The sequence below is a fragment of the Megalobrama amblycephala genome, linkage group LG9 (genome assembly GCF_018812025.1).
Source record: "Megalobrama amblycephala isolate DHTTF-2021 linkage group LG9, ASM1881202v1, whole genome shotgun sequence".
Taxonomy (NCBI): Eukaryota; Metazoa; Chordata; class Actinopteri; order Cypriniformes; family Xenocyprididae; genus Megalobrama; species Megalobrama amblycephala.
In genome coordinates, this window is record NC_063052.1 from 14,860,501 (window position 1) to 14,884,149 (window position 23,649).

The 23,649-nt window shown below is 35.7% G+C and overlaps 1 protein-coding gene across 2 annotated transcripts in view; it reads right to left on the minus strand.

The window, feature by feature from the left end:
- Positions 1–22,007, minus strand: part of nup153 (nucleoporin 153) — a 23,902-nt gene extending 1,895 nt beyond the window's left edge. Inside the window, exons 1-21 of one of the 2 annotated variants that reach the window (XM_048201783.1) lie at positions 21,833–22,007; positions 17,425–17,638; positions 14,292–14,576; positions 14,037–14,128; positions 11,965–12,093; positions 11,711–11,827; positions 11,267–11,311; positions 11,111–11,164; positions 10,513–10,653; positions 9,160–9,212; positions 8,716–8,836; positions 8,483–8,632; positions 8,289–8,387; positions 8,130–8,211; positions 7,944–8,042; positions 7,303–7,866; positions 5,480–5,677; positions 4,545–5,381; positions 2,332–2,682; positions 1,980–2,243; positions 1,701–1,881 (exon numbers count right to left, since the gene is read on the minus strand). In XM_048201783.1, the coding sequence (XP_048057740.1) occupies positions 1,701–1,881; positions 1,980–2,243; positions 2,332–2,682; positions 4,545–5,381; positions 5,480–5,677; positions 7,303–7,866; positions 7,944–8,042; positions 8,130–8,211; positions 8,289–8,387; positions 8,483–8,632; positions 8,716–8,836; positions 9,160–9,212; positions 10,513–10,653; positions 11,111–11,164; positions 11,267–11,311; positions 11,711–11,827; positions 11,965–12,093; positions 14,037–14,128; positions 14,292–14,576; positions 17,425–17,638; positions 21,833–21,910 (4,154 nt within the window). In that variant the 5' untranslated portion in view covers positions 21,911–22,007. Of the gene's footprint in view, positions 1–1,700; positions 1,882–1,979; positions 2,244–2,331; positions 2,683–4,544; positions 5,382–5,479; positions 5,678–7,302; positions 7,867–7,943; positions 8,043–8,129; positions 8,212–8,288; positions 8,388–8,482; positions 8,633–8,715; positions 8,837–9,159; positions 9,213–10,512; positions 10,654–11,110; positions 11,165–11,266; positions 11,312–11,710; positions 11,828–11,964; positions 12,094–14,036; positions 14,171–14,291; positions 14,577–17,424; positions 17,639–21,832 lie in introns of both variants that reach the window. The other variant, XM_048201782.1, reaches the window with a different exon arrangement.
- Positions 22,008–23,649: the final 1,642 nt, after the last annotated feature.

Here is a 23,649-nt window from a genome sequence, read left to right on the forward strand (position 1 = left end):
TTAGTATAATATATTTTAATATAATATAATGACTATATTATAAACATTCTAGATTTGAAAATAAACTATTTATTGAACATTCTAGATTTTAATATAACATTTTAAATATAAAAACTATTATAAACATTCTAGATTTTAATATATTATATTTAAATGGTTTATATTATATTTAAAATATATTATATTACAATCTAGAATGTTTAATAGTTATTTTATATTTTGAAAATAGTATAATATGTTTTAATATAACCATTATAAACATTCTAGATTTGAACAATATATTTTAAATATAACATAACTATATTTATTAAACATTCTAGATTTGAATATAATTAAAATAAAATAGATTTAAAATATATTATATTAAAATATAGAATGTTTATGATAGTTATTATATTAAAATATATTATACTAAATTCAAAATATAATATAACTATATTAAACATTCTAGATTTGAATATATTTAAATGGTTTATATTATATTTAAATTACATTACAATCTAGAATGTTTAATAGTTATTTTATATTTTGAAAATAATATAATATATTTTAATATAACTATTATAAACATTCTAGATTTTAATATTTAAATATGTTTTTTTTATATTATATTTAAATATATTAAAATCTAGAATGTTTAATAGTTATTTTATATTTTGAATTTAGTATAATATATTTTAATATAATATAATAACTATCATAAACATTCTAGATTTTAATATAATATATTAAAAGTCTAGAATGTTTAATATAGTTATACTATTAAAAATATATTTTAAATGTAATATAATAGCATATTTATTATAAACATTCTAGATTTTTATAATAAAATAATATAACTATTATAAACATTCTAGATTTTAATATATTTCAAAATATATTATATTTTACATATATTAAAGTCTATTATGCTTATAATAAATATAGTTATTAAAAAAATATTTTAAATGTTATATAAAATAATAGCATCATATGTATTATAAACATTCTAGATTTTTATAATATAACTATTATAAACATTCTAGATTTTAATATATTTTAAATATATTATATTTTACATATAATAAAGTCTATTATGCTTAAAATAAATATAGTTATTAAAAAAAATATTTTAAATGTTATATAAAATAATAGCATCATATGTATTATAAACATTCTAGATTTTTATAATAAAATATAATATAACTATTATAAACATTCTAGATTTTAATATATTTTAAATATATTATATTTTACATATAATAAAGTCTATTATGCTTAAAATAAATATAGTTATTAAAAAAAATATTTTAAATGTTATATAAAATAATAGCATCATATTTATTATAAACATTCTAGATTTTTATAATATAACTACCACATTCTCAACATACCTGCGGGTTTGAATAAAATGTTGAAAGATTAAAAGTTAAAGTTATTTATTGACAAGTTAAATAAGAAATAATTGACTACTTGATAAATTTATCAAGGAGGGGGAAGAGGAACTATTAGATTACTCGTAACCAAATATTATATTATATTATATTATGTTATATTATATTATATTATATTATATTATATATAAAAAAAGAATCAATAGATTGACGGATTGAAAAAGTAAAAGTTAGTTGTGGCCTTTACATAATCTTAAATGTAATATATATGATATAACATATTATACAGTTTTCAGTAGTGTTAAAGCATTAATGTTTTTCTCTTACCCAATGTTAAAAGCAGGGGGCTGACCAAAGCTGAAGCCTCCGCCGGAGGGAGGGTTTAGAGCAGGCATGGCTGGACTGGCGGCAGGAGTTGCAGGAGCTGCTGCTCCGGCTCCAAAGGCAAACACACTACTGTTGCTCCCTGATGCTCCGAACCCACCAGTGCTTCCAAACTGGAACCCTCCTTCAAACACAACATATGGAGTAACCGTTACAGAGATGCATAAAAATAACTAGGCTTTACTAGATCACATGGAGGTCAATTCCACCCTCAAAACTGACCTTGGCCCGTGGAGGCAGCAGTAGATCCGAACGTAGGTGCAGGATTGGCTTGCTGACCGAATACAGGGGCGGAATTGGGCTTGGCTCCGAACGCAGAAGCTGGGGAAGCGGTGGCCGAAAATGAAGGTGCTGCCGACCCAAACGCAGGAGCACTGGGTTGAGATGCGTTTTGACCAAAGATGGGTGCCTGTCCGGTGCCAAAGCCAGTTGAAGGTGCGGCTGAACTAAAGACAAACGGGGAAGGGTTGGCAGACGGAGCTGGAGCTGCAAGAGAAATTAAGATGTTAGACACATTTGTACAAGATGACAACCAATGGGCACACAACGGGATATTATCTGGAGGTAAACTAACCGGCAGAGGCTGGGGTGGAGGACGCAACAGCACCAAAATTGAAAGCAGGGGCGGCTGAGTTTGAGCCCGAGCCAAATTGGAAAGGCTGTGCCGGGGCAGGTGCAGCAGAAGGTGCTGCGGGAGGTGCCGTCTGGCTGTCCTGCTGCTGCTGCTGTCCGAACACGAAAGCCTTTGCCACGCTAAGTTCAGAGGAGGAACTCTGGCCAAATACAAAGGTACTTGATGGGGCAGGGGTGGGAGCCAGGGAAGAGGTAGTGGGAGTGCTGAAAAGGCTGGGGGTGGAGCCGGATGAAGCTGGGGTGCTTGAAGAGTTGGCCATGAAGCCAAAAGTGGGCGTTGGAGCAGAGGTGTCTGGAAAGCACATAGTCGGAGTGTCAAACTGTGGTACTACAAGAATATGGGATAGAGAGATGCTGGGATGATGTATTTTTGTAGGCCAAAACCTGAAAACGAGTGGCATTTAAGCAGTTCCATCATGCCAAAGTCAATGGATTTTCTTTGGTTAAATGCCTGAAATAAGGTTTGTGGTGAACACAAGCTTTATTGTTTGACATAAAATGTGATTTTTTTTTTTTTTTTCTTCGTTTAGTGGTCACACTTGGCTCCATCATGGTCAAAAAAGACCAAAGCATTGAAATGTAACTTTTTTTGTATTTCAGGAAAACCAGTGTTAAATAATATTTTTTGATTATTGCACAGTATCATAAAATAGCCTCAATTTTAAATATTTATACAAAACTTTAGCTATTTTACCCCACAGGAAATAAACAATTTTTAAATTACTAATATATATATATATATATATATATATATATATATATATATATATATATATATATATTTTTGTTCTTAATATTTTTTCTTCAACTAAAGTAGTATTTCATGTTAAAATAGAGACAAGGAATTTAAAACTCAATTTTGAAGGTAGATTAGTGCCATCTGGTGGGGAGTAAATAAAGAAAAACGTATGTAATGTTATGTAGTGTAACCGCTAGATGCCTGTATAATTATATATAAAGTGGCTTATAAATTCTCTAGTGTTTTTTTTTTTTTTTAAGACAAATACTAATTTTTAAAGGGTTAGTTCACCCAAAAATTAAATTCAGTCATTAATTACTCTCCCTCATGTCGTTCCACACCTGTAAGACCTTCATTCATCTTCAGAACACAAATTAAGATATTTTTGATGAAATCCGAGAGGTACATGACTCGTCCAATATAAATCAACACTTTCAAGGTCCAGAAAGGTACTAAAGACATCGTTAAAACAGTCATGTGACTGCAGTGCTTCAACCTTAATGTTATGAAGAGACGAGAATACTTTTTGTGCGCAAAAACAAAACAAAAATAACGACTTTATTCAACAACCTCTGTTATTATCCTTATGCAGGTGACGCACAGTGAAGCTTCTGTGTTTACGTCCGAATGCCGGCTCAGTGTTGGCCAAAGCTGATCACGTGATCAGCACAACGCATGCATGTGACGCTGACGCAGGTGCCGGCCAATGAGTCGCCGTTGTGCGTAAACAACGTATGAGAATGACACAGAAGAGAAGAGATTGTTGAATAAAGTGGTTATTTTTGTTTTGTTTTTGCGCAGAAAAAGTATTCTCGTCTCTTCATAACATTGAACCACTGCAGTCACATGACTGTTTTAACAATATCTTTAGTACCTTTCTGGACCTTGAAAGTGTTGATTATATTGGACGAGTCATATACCTCTTGGATTTCATCAAAAATATCTTAATGTGTTCTGAAGTCTTACGGGTGTGGAACGACATGAGGAAGAGTAATGTCAGAAGTTTCATTTTTGGGTGAACTAACCCTTTAAAGTTGTGGATTTGGATTTATACTTAGACATTCTCAAAGACTACTTTTTGTCAAGGTTTAGATGTTTTTGGTTTGAAATGTTGATTTGAAGCGTCAGTTTTTGCATTCATTTTACTACAGTCAAACCTGAACATAGAGGACATTTTGTTACATTTTTATTGAATTTTGATGTTTTGTGTAACAAAAATGAACAGGTATGTTTTATAACAGCTTAATAAATCTGGATTTCAACCTCTTAAGAGTCTTTTGGCTCATTTTTACCATATTGTTACAGTCACACCAGTTCATTTGTGTGTATAATAGTGTGTTGGCCTTCAAAAACACGTCATCACTGCAGCTAGAGCCTTTAGTAGAGCATAAACGACACCATACGGTTTCACTCACCTGTCATACTCTGTCCAAAACCGAACGATGGCTTTGGTGGTTCTGTCGTCTGTTCAGTTTTCCCAAACGTAAGCGTAGGCTTGGGGAAATCTTTCGGAGGGTCCGGCTCGCTGAAAGAGAAGCCTAAATTTGCCGATGGTTTCTCAGCTTCCTTGGAAGCACCGAATAAGAACGCAGCTGAGGGTGCGGAGATGTCTTTTTTCTCTTCTGGTTTTCCAAAGGTGAAGTTAGGCGTCACCAGCGTTTGCTCTTTCGTTGCTAGTTCCCCAAACTTCGGGGCAGAAGATTCAGCTACTAAAGACTTGCCAAAAACAGGCATGGCGTTCGCCGCTGCTGTTGTTGTCGTCGTTGTTGTGGTGGTTGAAATGTTTTCTGAGGGAGCAGGAACATCCTCTTTGTCAGCCTTGGACTGGGGCTCAGAGAAACTAAAAGCATCAGAGCTAAAATACAATTCACTACTGCGACCAAATTTAAATCCTGCACTAGAATCCTGAGATTTAGCCTTTTTTTCGAGGGTGTTATCCATGGATGCACCAAATGCAAAGGCCTTCGTTGAACTCTCTTTTGTCGCTGTGGGTTCTGACGAGGCGCTACCGAGTTTGACCCCGCCAGAAGCTGCATCCGAGAACGAGCCTCCAAATTTGAAGCCCTCTGAATTTGAGGTCGAGTCGGAACTCCCGATCCCAAATTTAAATCCTCCCGCGGTGGAAGAATCTGAGAAAGTGCCTCCGAACTTTAGTCCAGCAGAGGTCGAGTCCGTCGAGCCGGTACCAAACTTAAAACCAGACGAACTTGAGCCTGTACTGTTGGACTGAACACCAAAAGATGAACTAAAACCTGAAAAACAGAAAGAATTCTGGTCATTAGCCTGCTTCAACAAAACGGTAAGCAGCTGCTTCACACACTACTGGAAATATGATTGCAAGGCACTTTACCTTTGGACTCTATTTTAGCTCCGGGTTTTGCTGACTGGCAGGCCACACACTGCTGGTCCTCTGGCTTATTCTGAACGCAGCACACCTCACACTCCCAGCTCCCCTCAGGTTTCTTGAACTTGTCCCCGAAGCCTAACAAAGGCGCAGCCGTGCTTGCAGGTGCGGAGGCTGGAGTCGAGACCGGTGCGGCTACAGCTCCTGTGATACACCAAGAAGAGTAAGACATCAGGGACGCAAATATCAGTTTGATTAGGCGGATATTGGAAGCAAGGCTTTTCAGACCAAATTTGAGAAATTCGACCAGATTTCATAGGTTTTAAATGGCTGTCCATCTTCTTTTGGTGGGTATTAATGTTTTAAAATGTTCACTCCTGAATTAAAATTTCCTGGTAATTTTTTTACCCCCATGTCATCCAAGATGTTTATGTTTGTCTTTCTTCAGTCGAAAAGAAATGAAAAAATTCCAGGATGTTTCTACATATAGTGGACTTCACTGGGGTTCAACGGGTTGAAGGTCCAAATGTCAGTTTCAGTCCAGCTTAAAAGAGCTCTACATGATCCCAGACGAGGAATAAGAGTCTTATCTAGAGAAACCATTGGTCAGTTTCTAAGAAAAATAAAAATGTATATACTTTTTAACCACAAATGCTCATCTTGTACTGCTCTGCGATGCGCCACGCATTACGTAATCACGTTGAAAAGTAGGGCTGGGTAAAAAAAAAAAAAAAAAAAAAAAAAAAAAAAACTACATTGATTTTTAAACGATTCTCATTTTTACGAACCAATATTGATTCTTAAATCCCAAGAATCGATTAGTCTAGTCTGTTTTCAGTTGATGAATGAGCAGAATATGTAGCGCCTCCCATCCAATAAATCGCAATAATCTTTGTGCTTTGTTGCTTTTGATATGAAGCAAAGTCTCAGATTTCAAATGACGTCCATCTTATTGTGAGATTCAAAAAATAAATGTGGCGTGACGGATCACTTTAGCGCCTCAGTTAAAGAGAAGCATGTGATCATCCTCTCCTCTGCTTTAATACCAGTTACAGCACGAAATAAACATGCATGAACATCTGAAGGTATGTTATAATTACATTTACAATGTCACATAACGTCACATTTACCTCAGAAAAACATATTCAGTGACCATAAACTCATTAGTCAGCTAGAAAAATGAATTCTAGAAAGCAACATTCTGATAAATATAGCTATGCACCGTTACATATTCATTATAATTTTTAATGTTCTTCAATATTTAATGCATGTTTGAATAAATCAGTTATGACAGCTGCAATTTAAATGTTATATATATATATATATAAATCAATATTATCAATATCCAGCCCTATTGGAAAGGTTGGAAGTACAGATCCAGTGTTTACAAAGTGAACGTGCAAAGACCAAATCAAATGGCCATTAACAAAAAAAAGACGATGAAGTTGGAGAAAATTAGTTTTTGCCCTAACTTCCGTGTGACCTTTCCAACGTGATTACGTAATGCGTGGCGCATCACAGAGCACTGCAAGATGAGCATTTGTGGTTAAAACGTATATAATTTTTTAAAAAAATTACAAAAATGGCCGATTGTTTCTCTAGATAAGACTCTTATTCCTCGTCTGGGATCATGTAGAGCTCTTTGAAGCTGCACTGAAACTGACATTTGGACCTTCAACCCGTTGAACCCCAGTGAAGTCCACTATATGGAGAAAAATCCTGGAATGTTTTCCTCAAAAACCTTTATTTCTTTTCAACTGAAGTCTAAGTAAATTAGCAGGAAAATTTTTTTTAACTTTAACTTTGTAACTGCAAAACTGAAACTTTACCTGGTTTTGAGCTCTGACAGGCTACGCATTTCACATCCTGTGCTTTGTTCTGAACCATGCACACGTCACAATCCCAAGCCCCCTCTGGCTTCTTAAATTTGTCCCCAAATCCTAACAGTCCAGTTGCTGTAGATGAAGTGGCGGTCGTTGTGGTTGTGGCAGAGAGAGTGGATGAGGTCTCCGAAAGAGTCGGTAGAGTCAGGCTGGATTTCACTCCAGTCCCGGGTTTGGCCGTGTCACAAGCTACACATTTAATTACTTCCGGTTTATTCCTGACCAGACATGTGTCACAATCCCAGCTACCAGGTGGAGGAGCAAAGAGGGAACTGATGCTTGCAGGAGCTACTGTGGGTTTACTGTCCGATTTAGAGTCTGTGTTGGGTTGTGGCGCGAGACAAGCCACGCACATTTTGTCCGAGGACTTGTTTTGCACCAGGCAGGTGCCACAGCTCCATGACCCTGCAGGTGGCCTAAACTTGTCACCAAAACCAGAAAGAGGAGCCGATGATAATGAAGCAGACTGTGAAGGTTTATCAGCAGAGTTCTGAGAGGGGGATGCAAATCCTGGAAAAGAGAAAAGAGTAAATAAATACATGCAAAAAGCAACATCCTTAACCTTTACATGGAAAAGCATATCATACCAGGTCCTTTAAGTATATCCAGTACACTGCCCTGCTTTAAGACCTTTGCAGGTTTGAAGGGTCCGTCAAACTCTTTTTCCTCACTAGCCACTGATTTAACTGCAAAACATGCAGGAAAGAAACATCAACACCACCATAACCTGACTTCAAATGAAAATGCGTCTTTGCAAAACAAAAAAGTCTTACTTGGTGCTACTGTTGGAACAATTTTCCCATTGGAGTAAGAGGGGCCTGTTTTCATCGTAGGTGCACTGAATGTGAATCCAGACTGCAGGGAAGAATCATCATCATTACAGATGCTTGTTTTGCATGAAACAAAAGCGTAAAAGAATTAAGGAGACCTACTGATGGAGAGAAAGATGGAGGACTGGCAGCTGTTGCCTTTACGATAGGCGAAGAGAATGTGAAGGGGACAGATGGTGGTGTGGATGGTGCCGCTGGCTCCTGATTAAAAAAAAAAAGGGTTACAAATACAACGCTGAGCCAAGACTATGTCAGAGAGAAGACACAATTCTGAAGGGTTAGAGGGGAAGAAATACCTTTTTTGCTGGGGGTTCCTCAGAGACAGTTGTAAGTGGTGTTGTGCTGGAGGTGAACGAGGAGGTAGGGGGAGGAGAGGAGAAATTAAACGTGGGCAAAGTGAAATTGCTGGGAAGAGAGGCAGGCGGCAGGTCTGGATCCTCTGCAACCTGAAAGGAAAACAGTCTATGTGAGCATCAAACCATTCCAAAACAAGATCTACTCACAGCATATACCCAGCAGAATATCTGACCTCATCCTCAGGTCGTTTGGATGAAGGTCTAATAGCTCTTTCCCTCTTCATTTTGCCCCCTCCTGAAGCAGTGCTGCTGGCTGATGGGGTGCTGGACATGGGGTAGGACATACTGCTTGTACTGGGGACAAAGGAATTGATGGATTTAGTACAAATGCAAGTGAAGACACGAACAGCTCACCGTCTTATCGAGAAAGAGAAGAGAATTCTAGCACCCGTTTTTTCATGTAAAAACACATTATTGCTAGAGTTTATTTGCGCCAAAACCTTAAAAGTCTGTTTAAATGATTAAAACTAGGAGGTATAGCTTAACTTTAAGTATACTTTTATCATATATTCAGCATGTTATATGCATATATAGTATGTGTGCGATAGTATGATGAACCTGAATAGGGTGAAAACGGACGATGCAGTGTGAAACTACCATAAACCATCCGCTCTTACCTGGGAGTGGGAGCCTGGGTGGGATCTGAAATCGGTGGGGATTGTCTTACAGGCTAAGAAAGGAAATAAAGAAACAAAACAAATGTTAACTCTCTGGAGGAGACTCCATTGCTATAATACCCTTAATTGCAGTGCTTGCAGGTACTTATCATACACAATCAGTTTTCAAGACAATGTTTTGGAAAAAAAATGCTCACCAAGGCTGCATTTATTTTAACACAACAGTAAAAACAGCAATATAATATATTATTAATATTATATGTGACCCTGGATCACAAAACCAATCATAAGTCGCACTAGTATATTTGTAGCAATAGCCAACAATACATTGCATGGGTCAAAATTATCAATTTTTCTTTTATGCCAAAAATCATTAGGATATCAAGTTAAGATCATGTTCCATTAGATATTTTGTAAATTTCTTACCGTAAATAGATCAAAAATGTATTTTTGTGAGTGGATATGCATTGCTAAGGACTTCATTTGGACAACTTTAAAGGCGATTTTCTCAATATTTTGATTTTTGCATATTGCAATATTGTCCTATCCTAACAATTATTCATATTCATATAACAATTCTTATTTATTCAGCTTTCAGATGATGTATACATCTCAATTTCAAAAAAGTTGACTCTTATGACTGGTTTTGTGGTCCAGGGTCACATATAATATTAAAATGAAATTTTACAATTTCAAATCTTTTAATTTTTAAAAATAAAATAAACCTTAATAAAATAACCTATTTAAATATATTTTAAAATGTCATGATGTTAAAGCTGTATTTTCAGCATCATTACTCTAGTTTTCAGTGTCACATGATCCTTCAGAAATCATTCTAATATCATGATTTGCTGCTAATGAAACATTTATCACAATGGAAAATTGTTGTGATGCTTAATATTTTTGTGGAAACTGTAGAATTTTTTTTTTTTTTTTTTCAGGATTCTTTAATGAATAGAACATTCTAGAAAAGAAAAAAAAGAACAGTATAGAAACAGAACAGCATTTCTCTTAAATAGAAATATTTTGTAATTTTATAAATGTAATGCATCCTTAGTAAATAAAATTATGTATTACGTAAAAATTTATTTTTGTTTTGAAGTTTGAAATTTAAGTTAATGGCATGCTAAATTATCTATATTGCATATTACTTTCAATCTCTCACTCTGTAAAACAAAAAGTACAAACACACAACTTTATTCTGCTGAATTGCAAGCACTGGCAGTTACTTCAGAAAATGCCCAATTTTAATTCTTTACTTTAATAAAAGCAAAAATAAATACATTTTCTGTTCTCAGACAGTCATATGGTAAATTCTAATATAGGATGCTTTGTGTTAAATATTGAACTCACAGTCTCCCTGTTGTTTTTGTCCACCGCTCTGTTCACTCCACCTGGGGTCAGTGATGGTCTAAAGGATATGGAGCGGTTACCAGACACTGCAGCAGCTGCAGGAACCACCAGCTTCTGCACAGGAGGGACTGACGGCTCCAGCTGTGTGTCGATGGAACAACATTACAAAAACAGCAGGCACACCACTGCTAACCACGTTCATTCATTCATTGGCTTAAAGAGACTATTTGTAATTGAGCATTCAACATTGCAAGGTCATGGACAGTAAATGCATGAAGCCCTCTGCTATGATCCATCAAGTGCAGTGTGCTCACTTCAACAGCAAAACAACACACTCACAGCCCTGGATATTTTGGACTATGGACATCCGCCACAAATGGTTATTACAGGCTTTAGGTTTCTGGGGCTGGGTGAATAGGCACATTGTTTGGGATTAGTAGCCAGCTGCCACAGTTGTTAACAGTTAAAGACAAGCAGCAAAAGCAAAGAGAAAGTTGCCAATTTTATAAGGCGCGGTAATTAAAAATCTCTTTCCTACAAATGCATTCTAGATGTTTTATCTGACACTCAGCAGAATCTCTCAATGCACAAGACTTACCCTTTTCCTTTTTGCCTGGAAATTTGAAATGTCAAGGTCTGTGTGATTCAAGGACTGAAAAAAATAAAAATAAAAAGTGTTTAAAGACTTGAAAGACTGAAAATTAAGTGAATTTTAAAGTATTGTAATGTAAAACTAATATGATTTGGCACTTACCGCTGACAGAGGTGATGAAACCGTAGACGGAATTCTTTTTGCATCCTGCAAAGTTGCCAAAAACATTATTTTTATGAAATGTTAACTTTTACTGCTCTTCTCAAATCTAATGGTACTTAATATTTGTATCGATTTCCATTTTTAAAACTTAACTCTTACTTCTACAGGCTGAGTTATGGGATTAAATCTCATATCACAATGCAAGTAATTTTATTTCACGATAATGACATTATGGGCACTTTATGCATGCGCGTTTCAGGTGTTTGCATCTCAGACAGCACCAAAATGAGTTCTCTTCAGTGCTTATTGCACTTGAACAGTTTAAAATAACTTGTTTTTAAACCGCAAGGCTTAAACCATGATAGCGATTGACAAATTTATCGGGTCTACCGGTATATCGCCAACCCCTAGGCTGAACAGTTAGAGTACAGACAACAAACTCACAGCAAGAGGACTGGACATTCGCTCCAAGGACTGTAAGATGCGTCTCGCTGTGGCGCTGGTCACTCCACAGGGTTGAGCTCCAGCCGGCTTTGCCTTTATCTGCCTCCTAACGGGAGGCTGCGGAAGAACAGAATACAGAGTCAGTAAAAAAAAAAAAGAAAAAAGGAATGAAATCAATACAAGCAGCCATCTAAAACGCCATTTCACTTCAAAATTGAATATAAAAATAATAGTATTGGCATTGTTGTTCAGACCTGGTAAGGAGTAGCCGGGCGTGAGCGAGCCGTTCTCATCGCAGCAGCTCCTCCATATGTGGTCTTCCCTGGGTAGAAGGGCGAATCCCCCAACTGACTGGAGTTCAGCACTGAACTGTTCAACACTGACTGTAAGAGAATAAATATGCATAATCTAATATTAATCTCCATCCAGTAAGGAGTGTAGTCATATGACAAGACAACTTGGACATTAAAGAACACTGACTGCTCAAGGTCAGGATTTTCATTAAATACATTATATTTTATGTTTTTTTTTTTTTTTTTTTTTTTTACCAAACCCTATCATACACCCCCAGAACACTTGGAATATACAACATGTAGCATCAGACTATTACGTCTTCTTTAAAAAGCCTGATGCTGGTTGCAATTATATGAATGAGCGCGAGACATTTTATAAAAATCGTCCTTTTGTGGTCCGAAAAAAAAAAAAAAAAAAAAAAAAAAAAAAAAAGAAGGGCACACAGCAGTAAATGATAACTTAATTTTTATTTTAGGGTGAATTAAATTAAGGGCCCTATAAAATCTGTTTTATTTTTTTTCTTTCCAAATTCTGTTTTTTTCCGTTTTAATTTTTCTAGATTCCGTTTTTTTTTTTTTCCCGTTTTTTTTTTTTTTGGACTCCATTTTAATGATTACATTAAATTGTAGCAATCAAAAAGCATGTCTAATTAATTTAAATCATGAAACTTATACACTTTAACAAAAAATAATTTTGAAATGTTTAATTTTTTTCTCAAATTCTGTGTTGTCTGTTTTAAGTTGCCTGGATTCCATTTTAAATGTTTAATAAAATTTTAATAAATCAAAATGCATGTCTAAATTACATTCATGAAAACAACAAAATGTGTTTATTTTATTTTTTTTCAATTCATTTGAAAAGTTTGGTTATTGTTTTTTTTCAGAAATTGAGTATTATGTTGTGTATTTTAATTTTTCTGGCAATAAAATTAAGGCATAAAACATTCATTTAATTTATCCTTCAATCATATGAAATTAAACTGTCAAAAAAAATTTAAACATGGAAGAAAAATTGTAATTAATAATTTATCATTAACTTTTAAGGAATAGTGTTAGTATTGTTACATTGAGATATAGCTAAATTCTACTGTACAACAGTAATATATGTGTCATTTTTTCAAGTTAAACCAAACTTATTTTGACGAGTTGCCTTGAAGACCTTCGAGTTTCTGTGCGTTTATGATATGACGATAGTTTCTTAAATGAAACCGTAAAATGCTCACGAAGCGACTCTGGAAATACAGTTCATGCATTCATGTCCTCAAATAGTGAGGCGGCAGAGGCTGAAAACACCACGAGCGTCACTTTAGTGTGTGTTTGGTAAATGAAATGACGCGTCTGCACCATTCAATATCACACAGAGACATGCAAAACATGCAGGATTCATATTCAAATAGTCTTTTTGCGGTTTAATATTCACAGACACTAGTCTATATCGCGATTTGATTCAAGTGTACTGACCTACTTTTTATTTATTCATAATTTAATTATTCATATTTAACAAATGGCTCATACAGTATGATTTTCAGCATTACATTTACAGTCATCTGTATATATTTTGTAAATATCTCATCTTATTGCGCTTGCATGATGAGAAGAAACCTAAAATGCTTTATAACCTGCATATATTCACCTCTGATGCATTAGTTTGATACTGTAATGGTGGTTTGATGTCGAATGATCACCGAACAGCAAAGTACAGTCTGATTTAGAAGATCATTTGCTCCTTTGTTGCTCGTTTGAGAGGCACACGCTCATTTAGTGAAATTCAAAAGAGACTTGCTCATGGTAAAAGACAAAGAGCGTTGCATAATGAAAATGTGTGCCTTGTGTTCGACAATCACTAAACTTTGAGTTTATTTTTAAAAATTCCTAATGATACATTTTAGAAAAATGAATAAGGGCAATAGTCTGGAAACAAAAATATTTTCCCATACTTTTTTCCCATAATTGCTCAAATAAAAATTCCATACTGTGTAAGAACCCTGCCTTTAATCTTGATGCGAGTTCTCAGAAGAATATGAAGTACTTACTGATGAGGAAGTGCCAAAGACTGACAGATTGAAGGCTGGTTTCTTGAGCCCAGAATGGGCCGTCTGCGATCCAGAGTGGGTGCGTTCAGACTCTGGGGACCAGAGGAGCGGCACAGTCTTTGACGTGGGAACATCTGTAAGAAGATTAAGCCCTGCTCTTAGTTCTATCTATACCTAGTCTAAAACTCTAATGAATATTGCTGTCTGAACAACTCAAATGTCTACTGGATTCTGCTCAGAAACGTTGCTGCTCACCTTTATCAGACGCACGTGATGAAAAGCCGCTGGTAGTCGAGATGTTGTCGTCCTCATGCTGAGAGCTGGTGTCCTTAATCTCTTTTACCAGGGAGAAGTTGGAGGTTACAGCAAAAGGGCTCCCTGGGAAGGGTGCTGTGGACGTGGAGGGCTGGGAGAAGAGAGGGCTCGCGCCGCCTAACGCAGGAGAGCCGTCCAGGGAGGGGAAGTGCAGGTGGGTCCGATTGAGCGGAGGTCTCGAAAGAGCTTCCTGGAAGTTCAGCGATGCTCTGCTTGTAGATGGTTCTGAAAATGAATTCAGCATTTTAAGACAAGGACAATGCCTTAAAGTATCCGTGTATTAAAGCTACACGATTCTGGATGAAGTGAGAATCACAATTTTTCATGATTCTCCAACGATTCCATGTTCTGTTTGCTAGCGGTTCTGACAAAATGTTAATTGCTGATGTCCATTTAAAAATACGTTTTTTTTTTTAATTGGGTTGAATGAATGATTCAATGACTCACTCATTAAGACTTCACTTGTTTCATTACTGGATGAATATGCATTTCTAAACGAATCTCCTGAATGAATGATTTAATGACAAATACATGTTTTTAAAAGTCACTTGTCGCCACCTACTGGTGTAGTGATATATTTATTTGAAGCGTCAAGTTACTTTCAAAAAGTGAATCACTCTGTTTTGATTGCTACCGTAGACATCAGTGTTTATATCTGGACTATAAACTTTTATCACAGTACTTCTGTAATAATCTGAATTACTGTCAAGGCCCCGATATACTTAAAACAAAATCGAACAACAAACTGAAGTGACGTCATTTCGAACAAAATCAGGCCAAAACGAAGTTTGTTGCCAAAGCGAACTCTCAGAAAAAGTTAATTCCATCTGCGAAACATTGGTCCGTGTCGATAACATAACAGGAGGGGTGTGCCAGGGCTCTGCCGCCTTTTACGCAGAACTCATTTCATCTGTTGAGTCCATCGAGGTGAGATCTCCATGGGTGAAAACATGAACACTGCCGCTTTATAGTAGAAAATGATGAAAAAAGGCACTGACACAGCTCGTCATGTTTGATATTGTAAAGCTGCTTGCTTTTAAAGGGTTAGTTCACCCAAAAATGAAAATTTTGTAATTAATTACTCACCCTCATGTCGTTCCACACCCGTAAGACCTTCGTTCATCTTCAGAACACAAATTAAGATATTTTAGAAATCTGATGGCTCCGTGAGGCCTCATAGCCAGAAATGACATTTCCTCTCTCAAGATCCATTAATGTACTAAAAACATATTTAAATCAGGTCATGTGAGTACAGTGGTTCAATATTAATATTATAAAGCCACGAGAATATTTTTGGTGCGCCAAAAAAACAAAATATTGACTTATATAGTGATGGCCGATTTCAAAACAATGCTTCAGGAAGCTTCGGAGCACAAATGAATCAGTGTATCGAATCTGCTGTTCGGAGCGCCAAAGTCACGTGACTTCAGCCGTTGGCAGTTTGACACGTGATCCGAATTCCAATTCGATACACCGATTCATAACGCTCCAAAGTTTCCTGAAGCAGTGTTTTGAAATCGGCCATCACTATATAAGTCGTTATTTTGTTTTTTTTTGGCGCACCAAAAATATTCTCATCGCTTTATAATATTAATATTGAACCACTGTACTCACATGAACTGATTTAAATATGTTTTTAGTACATTAATGGATCTTGAGAGAGGAAATGTCATTGCTGGCTATGCAGGCCTCACTGAGCCATCGGATTTCATCAAAAATATCTTAATTTGTGTTCCGAACATTAATGAAGGTCTTACGGGTGTGGAACGACATGAGGGTGAGTAATAAATGACAGAAGCCCTTTGCTGTGAGTATATCGGGGCCTTTAACAAAGAAATAATGATACAGTGTGGTTGAAAAGACCATTTATGAAGCAGTTTCATACCTGTATACTAGGGCTGGGTATTGATAATTTCACAATTCGATTCGATTACTATTCACATGCTTTCGATTCGATTCTGATTATTTTGGATGTAGTATTTCAGTTTCAGTACATGGCAAATTTTCTAGAGGAAAAAAAAATCTCTCAACTAATGCTGTAAACTACACATGAGAGTCAGTTGGTATAATATTGAAGGTTAAATTAACTTGTTTATATACAAACACTTAAATTACACTCAATGTTTTTATTATAAATAAAGTTTAGAATTACATAATCATATTTCTACTCCAATTCGTTTTTTGAAATAAACATTTAAATTGCGGCTGTCATAACTGATTTATTCAAACATGCATTAAATATAGAAGAACATTAAAAATTATAATGAATATGTAACGGTGCACATATTTATCAGAATGTTGCTTTCTAGAGTTCACTTTTCTAGAGTTTATGGTCACTGAATATGTTTTTCTGAGGTAAATGTGACGTTACGTGACATTGTTTACAAGCTGTTTTATTGAGTCTTTCCGAGGTTGAAACACTGATTGAGCGATTACACGATTACACGAGACATGATACGGATTTCAGTAAGATATACTGTATATTTGAACATACCTTCAGATGTTCATGCATGTTTATTTCGCGCTGTAACTGGTATTAAAGCGGAGGAGAGGATGATCACATGCTTCTCTTTAACTGAGGCGCTAAAGCGATCTGTCACGCCACATTTATTTTTTGAATCTATAATAAGATGGACGTCATTTGAAATCTGAGACTTTGCTTCATATCAAAAGTAACAAAGCACAAAGATTATTGCGATTTATTGGATGGGAGGCGCTACATATTCTGCTCATTCATCAACTGAAAACAGACTAGACTAATCGATTCTTGGGATTTAAGAATCAATATCGGTTCGTAAAAATGATGAGAAATCGATATTTTTTACCCAGCCCTACTATAATACTGTACGACAACTGCTCTCTCCGGGTCATAATGCAGGTCTGAATGTTCGTTATGATCGTACTTTGTTTATTAGACATTGGCAAATCGCTGTCCTAAGACTGTATGGGTGTTTGAATCGGGATTGCGATCTTCTTACAATTGACTGTGCAGCTCTATTGTGTATATAGACAATTTACCAAGTTTTGGAAATGCACCTGTGCGTATCTGCTGGATAACATCTACTCATCATACCTGTGTTACTTGTGCTCGGCTCTGGAGAGTCTCGTCCATCTGGGAGTGGGGCGGCTTCATCGTTGCCATTGGGGGGAGGAGCCACGTTGTTCCGCTCCATCCCGCCTGCAGCGGAATCACCCTCTGGAACGTCTCCATTGTTGAAGTATTTCTGCAGCCAGGAGGGGACTATGCTCTTCACTGTATCCGTCACTCGACTGATCAGGCCAGGCTGCTGCAGGGGGCCAAAGAGACAATTAGCATATAAAAGAACGAGAGGATCAATAGAGCAATGCACAGTTTAGACTAAAGGACATGAATGATGTCAAATTACGCGTTCCAATACAGTTGCACATGACGATGATAAATCAAAAGTCAACTCATTTTAGACTCATTTGTAATCCTAAGCATTGAACAGTTGACAGATGGAACAGCTTAAGCTCTTAAACCTCAAAAGAAAAGCAGTTTTCCACGTTCATGTTGCCTTAAACTTATCTACTACTAAGCACGCAGTCAAGTCGCACAAAAAACATCCCACATTTCCATTCATGAGTTAACAGAGGCACACGTTCCCTTCATTTATTATACTGCAAAAGCAGTGTGGCCCCAAGGCTAGAGAATGCCTGGATTTGAGAGCTTCAGTTGCCGTCTAAAAGGGGCCCTGGGGACCAAATCACCGTGCAAGCACTTATTGTTCTCTAACACAGCTCCAGGGTTTGGACACAGCAACAACACAGACTGGATCTTTGGCTGAACGCTGCAAGCATGTGACCCACAGGCAGGTGGGGAAGCTAAATAGCCCATTTAGCTTCAGCAGAAGAGCCGGGAGAGATTGCGCAATCAAAATGGAAGGCCTTTAATGCTTATAGCAACTCTTGATTAAAATACAGGCCAGAGCAAGGTGATTCATCTTCCCACCTCAAACATAAGAAAGGATAAACAACATGAACATACAGCATGTGCTCAGCATATGAAGCCAGCTGTGTCTGTGCACGGCTGGGGCCTCATGCATTGCAACATAAGTCACTTCCTGTCAACAGTGTGCACACACAGTGCAATCCAATCCAATCAATACTGCAAATATGTGTGCACAGGAAAAACAGTCAAGTTCAACCACACTTCATACTCTACGATGTTGTCATCTAATCTAGTAAACAAACCTGCAAGCTGACATGATACGCTTTCGGAAAGTTGTATTGCAGCATGTGATGCGATACTTAAAGGCACAATATGTAATGTTTCGCCACTAGAGGTCACCTATTCAAAACAAAGGCGTAGCTTGACGCCGAGATGGAGCGAGATTATTAACGTTACTGTAGAATAAAGAAGAGCAGGGCGAGTGATGTTGGAGCTGAACGAAGCCGCTGGAGCGATTGCTAATGAGAAACGAGCGCGACGCCTCGAGAGCAGCGGGACTTTTATTATGGCGCAGTCGCCATTTCTGCTTCTTCCGGTCAAGCGTATGTGGGGTAACGCAGCGCTGTTTATCATATTAGATACATCTGAGTGTGTTGAAAATGATGTTATAGCGTATGAGACACTTGAGTAAGCTAGAGAGATATTACTATATCATATTAATAAATGCTGGATGGCTTGTGTGGATAAATAGCATGCAATTAATTTGAAAACATATTGTATGATGGAGAAAATGCTGTTATTAAAAATAAAGCTGCATTTGATTATGCTATGTTAGCTACTTGACTTTTAGACATGGTAAAGCATGCAGTCACGGACAAAACAAGAAAACGAGATTCAAACAGTAAGACTAAATGTGTTGAGCTATATAACAATTAGTTTTCTCTCTCTAAATGAATCTAAACAGTTGTTCCCTTGTCTAATAAAACATAATATGTGACCATGGACCACAAAACCAGTCCATTTTTTTTTAAACAGATTTATACATCTGAATAAATAAGCTTTCCATTGATGTATGGTTTGTTAGCATAGGACAATATTTGGTCAAGATACACATTTGAAAATCTGGAATCTGAGGGTGCAAAAAAAAAAAAAAAAAAAAAATTGAGAAAATCACCTTTAAAGTTGTTCAAATGAAGTCCTTAGCAATGCATTTTTGATATATTTACGGTATGAAATTTACAAAATATCTTCATGGAACATGATCTTTACTTAATATCCTAATTATTTTTGGCATAAAAGAAAAATTAATAATTTTGACCCATACAATGTATTGTTGGCTATTGCTTCAAATATACCCATGTGACTTGTGACTGGATTTGTGGTCCAGGGTCACATATTAAAGCGTCTTTGGTTTTTCCATGGTTTCTACAAAATAAAACCGAGGGTATGATGCCGACGCACGGACACACTCCGTGTCCTGGTTAAAATTTCTTATTTCTCTGGATTTAAACATGCTTGGAAACACCTGAGATAATGCAAGTACACAAGTCAACAAAATATATAACATTGTTCTAGTGGTTTTTGGATATTTTAATCCAAAAATCATACATATTTGGCCGGTTTCACAGACAGGGCTTAAGCTAAGCCAGGATTTAGCCTTATTTCAATTAGGGTACTTAAGTAGCTTAGAAACAAAAACATTACTTGTGTGCATCTTGAGACAAAACAATGGCACTGACATATTTTAAGATCTGTCAGTGCACGCTGCTTTCAGTTAAAACGGCTCAAACCTGCATTTTAGTCTAGGACTCGCTTAAGCCTTGTCTGTGAAACCAGTGCATTTAGAAAAAATATGTATGTGCTTTAGAAAAAAATTATACGCAGTTTTATCACCTTATATTATTAAGTGAGGGGCAACATGGAAGATTTGTACATTTAAAAAGCTATCAAAACAAATGAATGGAAATAGTAATTAAATGAAAGTAATTATCAAATACAGCATCTAAAATAAACACTTTTCCTTATTCATTTTAACCTAAATTCTTGGAGGGAAAAACTCACTCTTATTGGACTCTAATATGAAACTATAGTGTTTATACGAAGCTGGTGTGATGAAAAATGTGCAATGATCCACAAAGTGTCCAGATTATGTATTTCCCAGATTAAGTTGCCTTTGACAAAAACACCTGCTAGTCTATTAAAATAAATAAATAAATAAATAAATGCAGTACCATCACTAAATAAGTGGTTATTTTTTTTTGGGGGGGCACCAAAAATATTCTCGTGGCTTTATAATATTAATAATGAACCACTGTACTCACATGAACTGATTTAAATATGTTTTTAGTACATTAATGGATCTTGAGAGAGGAAATGTCATTGCTGGCTATGCAGGCCTCACTGAGCCATCGGATTTCATCAAAAATATCTTAATTTGTGTTCTGAAGATGAATGAAGGTCTTACGGGTGTGGAACGACATGAGGGTGAGTAATTAATGACATTATTTCTATTTTTGGGTGAACTAACCCTTTAACTTTAATCACAAAAATTAAGAATGAGATCAGAATAGACAACTCTGCCATATTTTGACAACTCAAAATAAAAATTAAGGCCAACAATACATTATTTTTATGATCATACAGCCGATAACCAATATGCAGTTTCCTTCCAATACATAAAGTCTAAAGTATTGAGTATTTTAACAACTTACCTTTAAACATTTACCAAATAAATAAAAATATAAATATTTTTAGCTAATCAAATAACCTACTTAATTTGCCTAAAACATTTATACGTATATCACGCAAAAATGATTTACTCTGGTTCGTAGTTGAGCAAAAATAAATATATCTTCAGATAATAAGACATTTCTGGAGATTTGACTGTTCATGAAGCCGCATGTGAGCGCAGGTTTCCAGTGAATGATCCTCTGAAAACACGCCACGACACGCACAAACATCCCGCCTTTCCTCTGGATGACAAACACAGTGCTTTAACAACCTCATTTACACCAAAACACCAACCAGACTCCAAAATCAAATCATATCTAGACTTAAAACATTAAACAGAAATAAAGAAAACGGCCAAAAGTGCTCTGAAGCTCAAGTTACCCTCGTGTGGACCATCTGAGCGGCATATATAAGAGAAGACATAAAGCGTCAGAGAATAAATAAGTTTTTATTTAAAGGGTCACAACATTAAAATGCTGTTAAAATGTGCGTATTCTTGTTTGACGCCGGTGTTAGCCGCAGCTAACGGCTAACGTGTTGTGTTTGAAACGCGTTCACGCGGTTGTTTGAAATTAGTGAAACACAGTCAAATTTCACCTCTCTAACGCCACATTTCGAGCATTTTCCACACCGAATGGCCGTGTCTCTCTTCAGTCAAATGAGTTAACGGTTTTGCGGTGACAGCATTGAGACCGTTTGCTGAAGGAACGTGAACAGGCCTGAAGGCCTCAAAATGTCTCCTGCTTCACAAAAACAAAACCCGCCGCCAAACCGCCGGAGCGGCTTGAGTTAACAGCTACTAAAATCCTTTCAGTGGCGACTAGGGCTTCGGTTTATTTACCTGTTTGCCTTTGGCATACGGTTTTGAAGCGATGTGATATCTTCTTGATCTGATTTTCCCTCCTCCTGTCGCCGCCATGGCTAACTAGATTGAGTCTGCTCAGTAGCGCTCCGCTGTCACAGCGCTGCTCTCCAATATACCATCAGCCACTTCGGTGCTGGGGTTTATGGGAAATGGAGTTCGGCCGGACACTCGCGCTCGTCTGTAGGGAAACTGGCCGTGGAAATTTCGGGGGGTTTTACGGTATGTTTTATGGTAAACGTTACGTTAAGATACTTTCATGTTTTTTTCAACAAGATAAAAAAAAAAAAAAAATATATATATATATATATATATATATATATATATATATATATATATATATATATATATATATATATTATATATACACACACCACAGTTTCTCTGCTAGTATCGCTTATGATAGTAATAAATGAAAAAAAAAAAAATTAAATACATAAAATGAATTAAAAATAAATAAATGCATAAAATAAATAAATAACAAATAGATAAAAATATACTTAAATATTTATGTATAAATTACTTGATGCGCTCGTTTGTAGGGAAACTGGCCATGGAATTTTCGGGAGTTTTTACGGTATGTTTTATGGTAAACGTTACGTTAAGATACCTTCATGTTTTTTTCAACAAGATAAACTACATAGCTCAAATCAGACATTTAGTTATAAATAGAGTAATAATAATCAGAGTTACATTAATCTTGAGTATCAGATTACTTTTTCAAGTAACTAGTAAAGTAACGCATTACTTTTTCGATTTACAACAAAATATGCAAGTTACTTTTTTTCAAATAAGTAGCGCAAGTTACTTTTTCACATTTATTGACTGACATTGTAGTTCTAGACTAAATGTGAACAAGCATTTACTCATCTGACGTGAACAAAAACATTCAGTATTCCTCAAAATGAGTAAAAACAGTCTCATTTTAGGCAAACCTGTAATAATTAACTATATTAAATTACACAAATATACTTTATGTATTTAATCTCACTTTATTAACCATTGTCTTTGCTGCTGACCTTCAATGATCTAATTCAACCATACTAATAAGCAAAAATTACTTTAGATTTAGAAATAAGAGTGTTGAACTTCCTTCTGTCTCCTGTTCTTCTTTAATCCAGAATGGCAGCACAGCTGTTTGTTTGAACTGCGCCCTCTATTGTACAGGCGTAAATATGCATTTCCTTCAGCCTGAGGATTATTTTTCAAGTAACTAGTAAAGTAACGCATTACTTTTTCGATTTACAACAAAATATCCAAGTTACTTTTTTTCAAATAAGTAGCGCACGTTACTTTTTCACATTTAATGACTGACATGTTCTAGACTAAATGTGAACAAGCATTTACTCATCTGACGTGCACGAAAACATTCAGTATTCTCAGAATTTTAGGCAAACCTGTACTAATACTAAAGAAATAAATTAAAAATATTTTTAAAATGTAAAAAAAATATTAAAATAAAAAAATATATATATATTATACACACCGGAGTTTCTCTGCTAGTATCGCTTATGATATTAATAAATGTAAAAATAAATAAATAAATAAAATAAAATCTAATAAAATTAAATACATAAAAATGAATTAAAAATAAATGCATAAAATAAATAACAAATAGAAAAAAATATACATAAATGTTTATGTATAAATACATCATAAATAAATATAAATTAATAAATAAATTCAATAAATAAATAGATAAAAATAAATATAAATGAATTAAAAATATTAGAGTTACGTTAATCTTGAGTATCAGTAAAGTAACTAGTAAAGTAACGCATTACTTTTTCGATTTA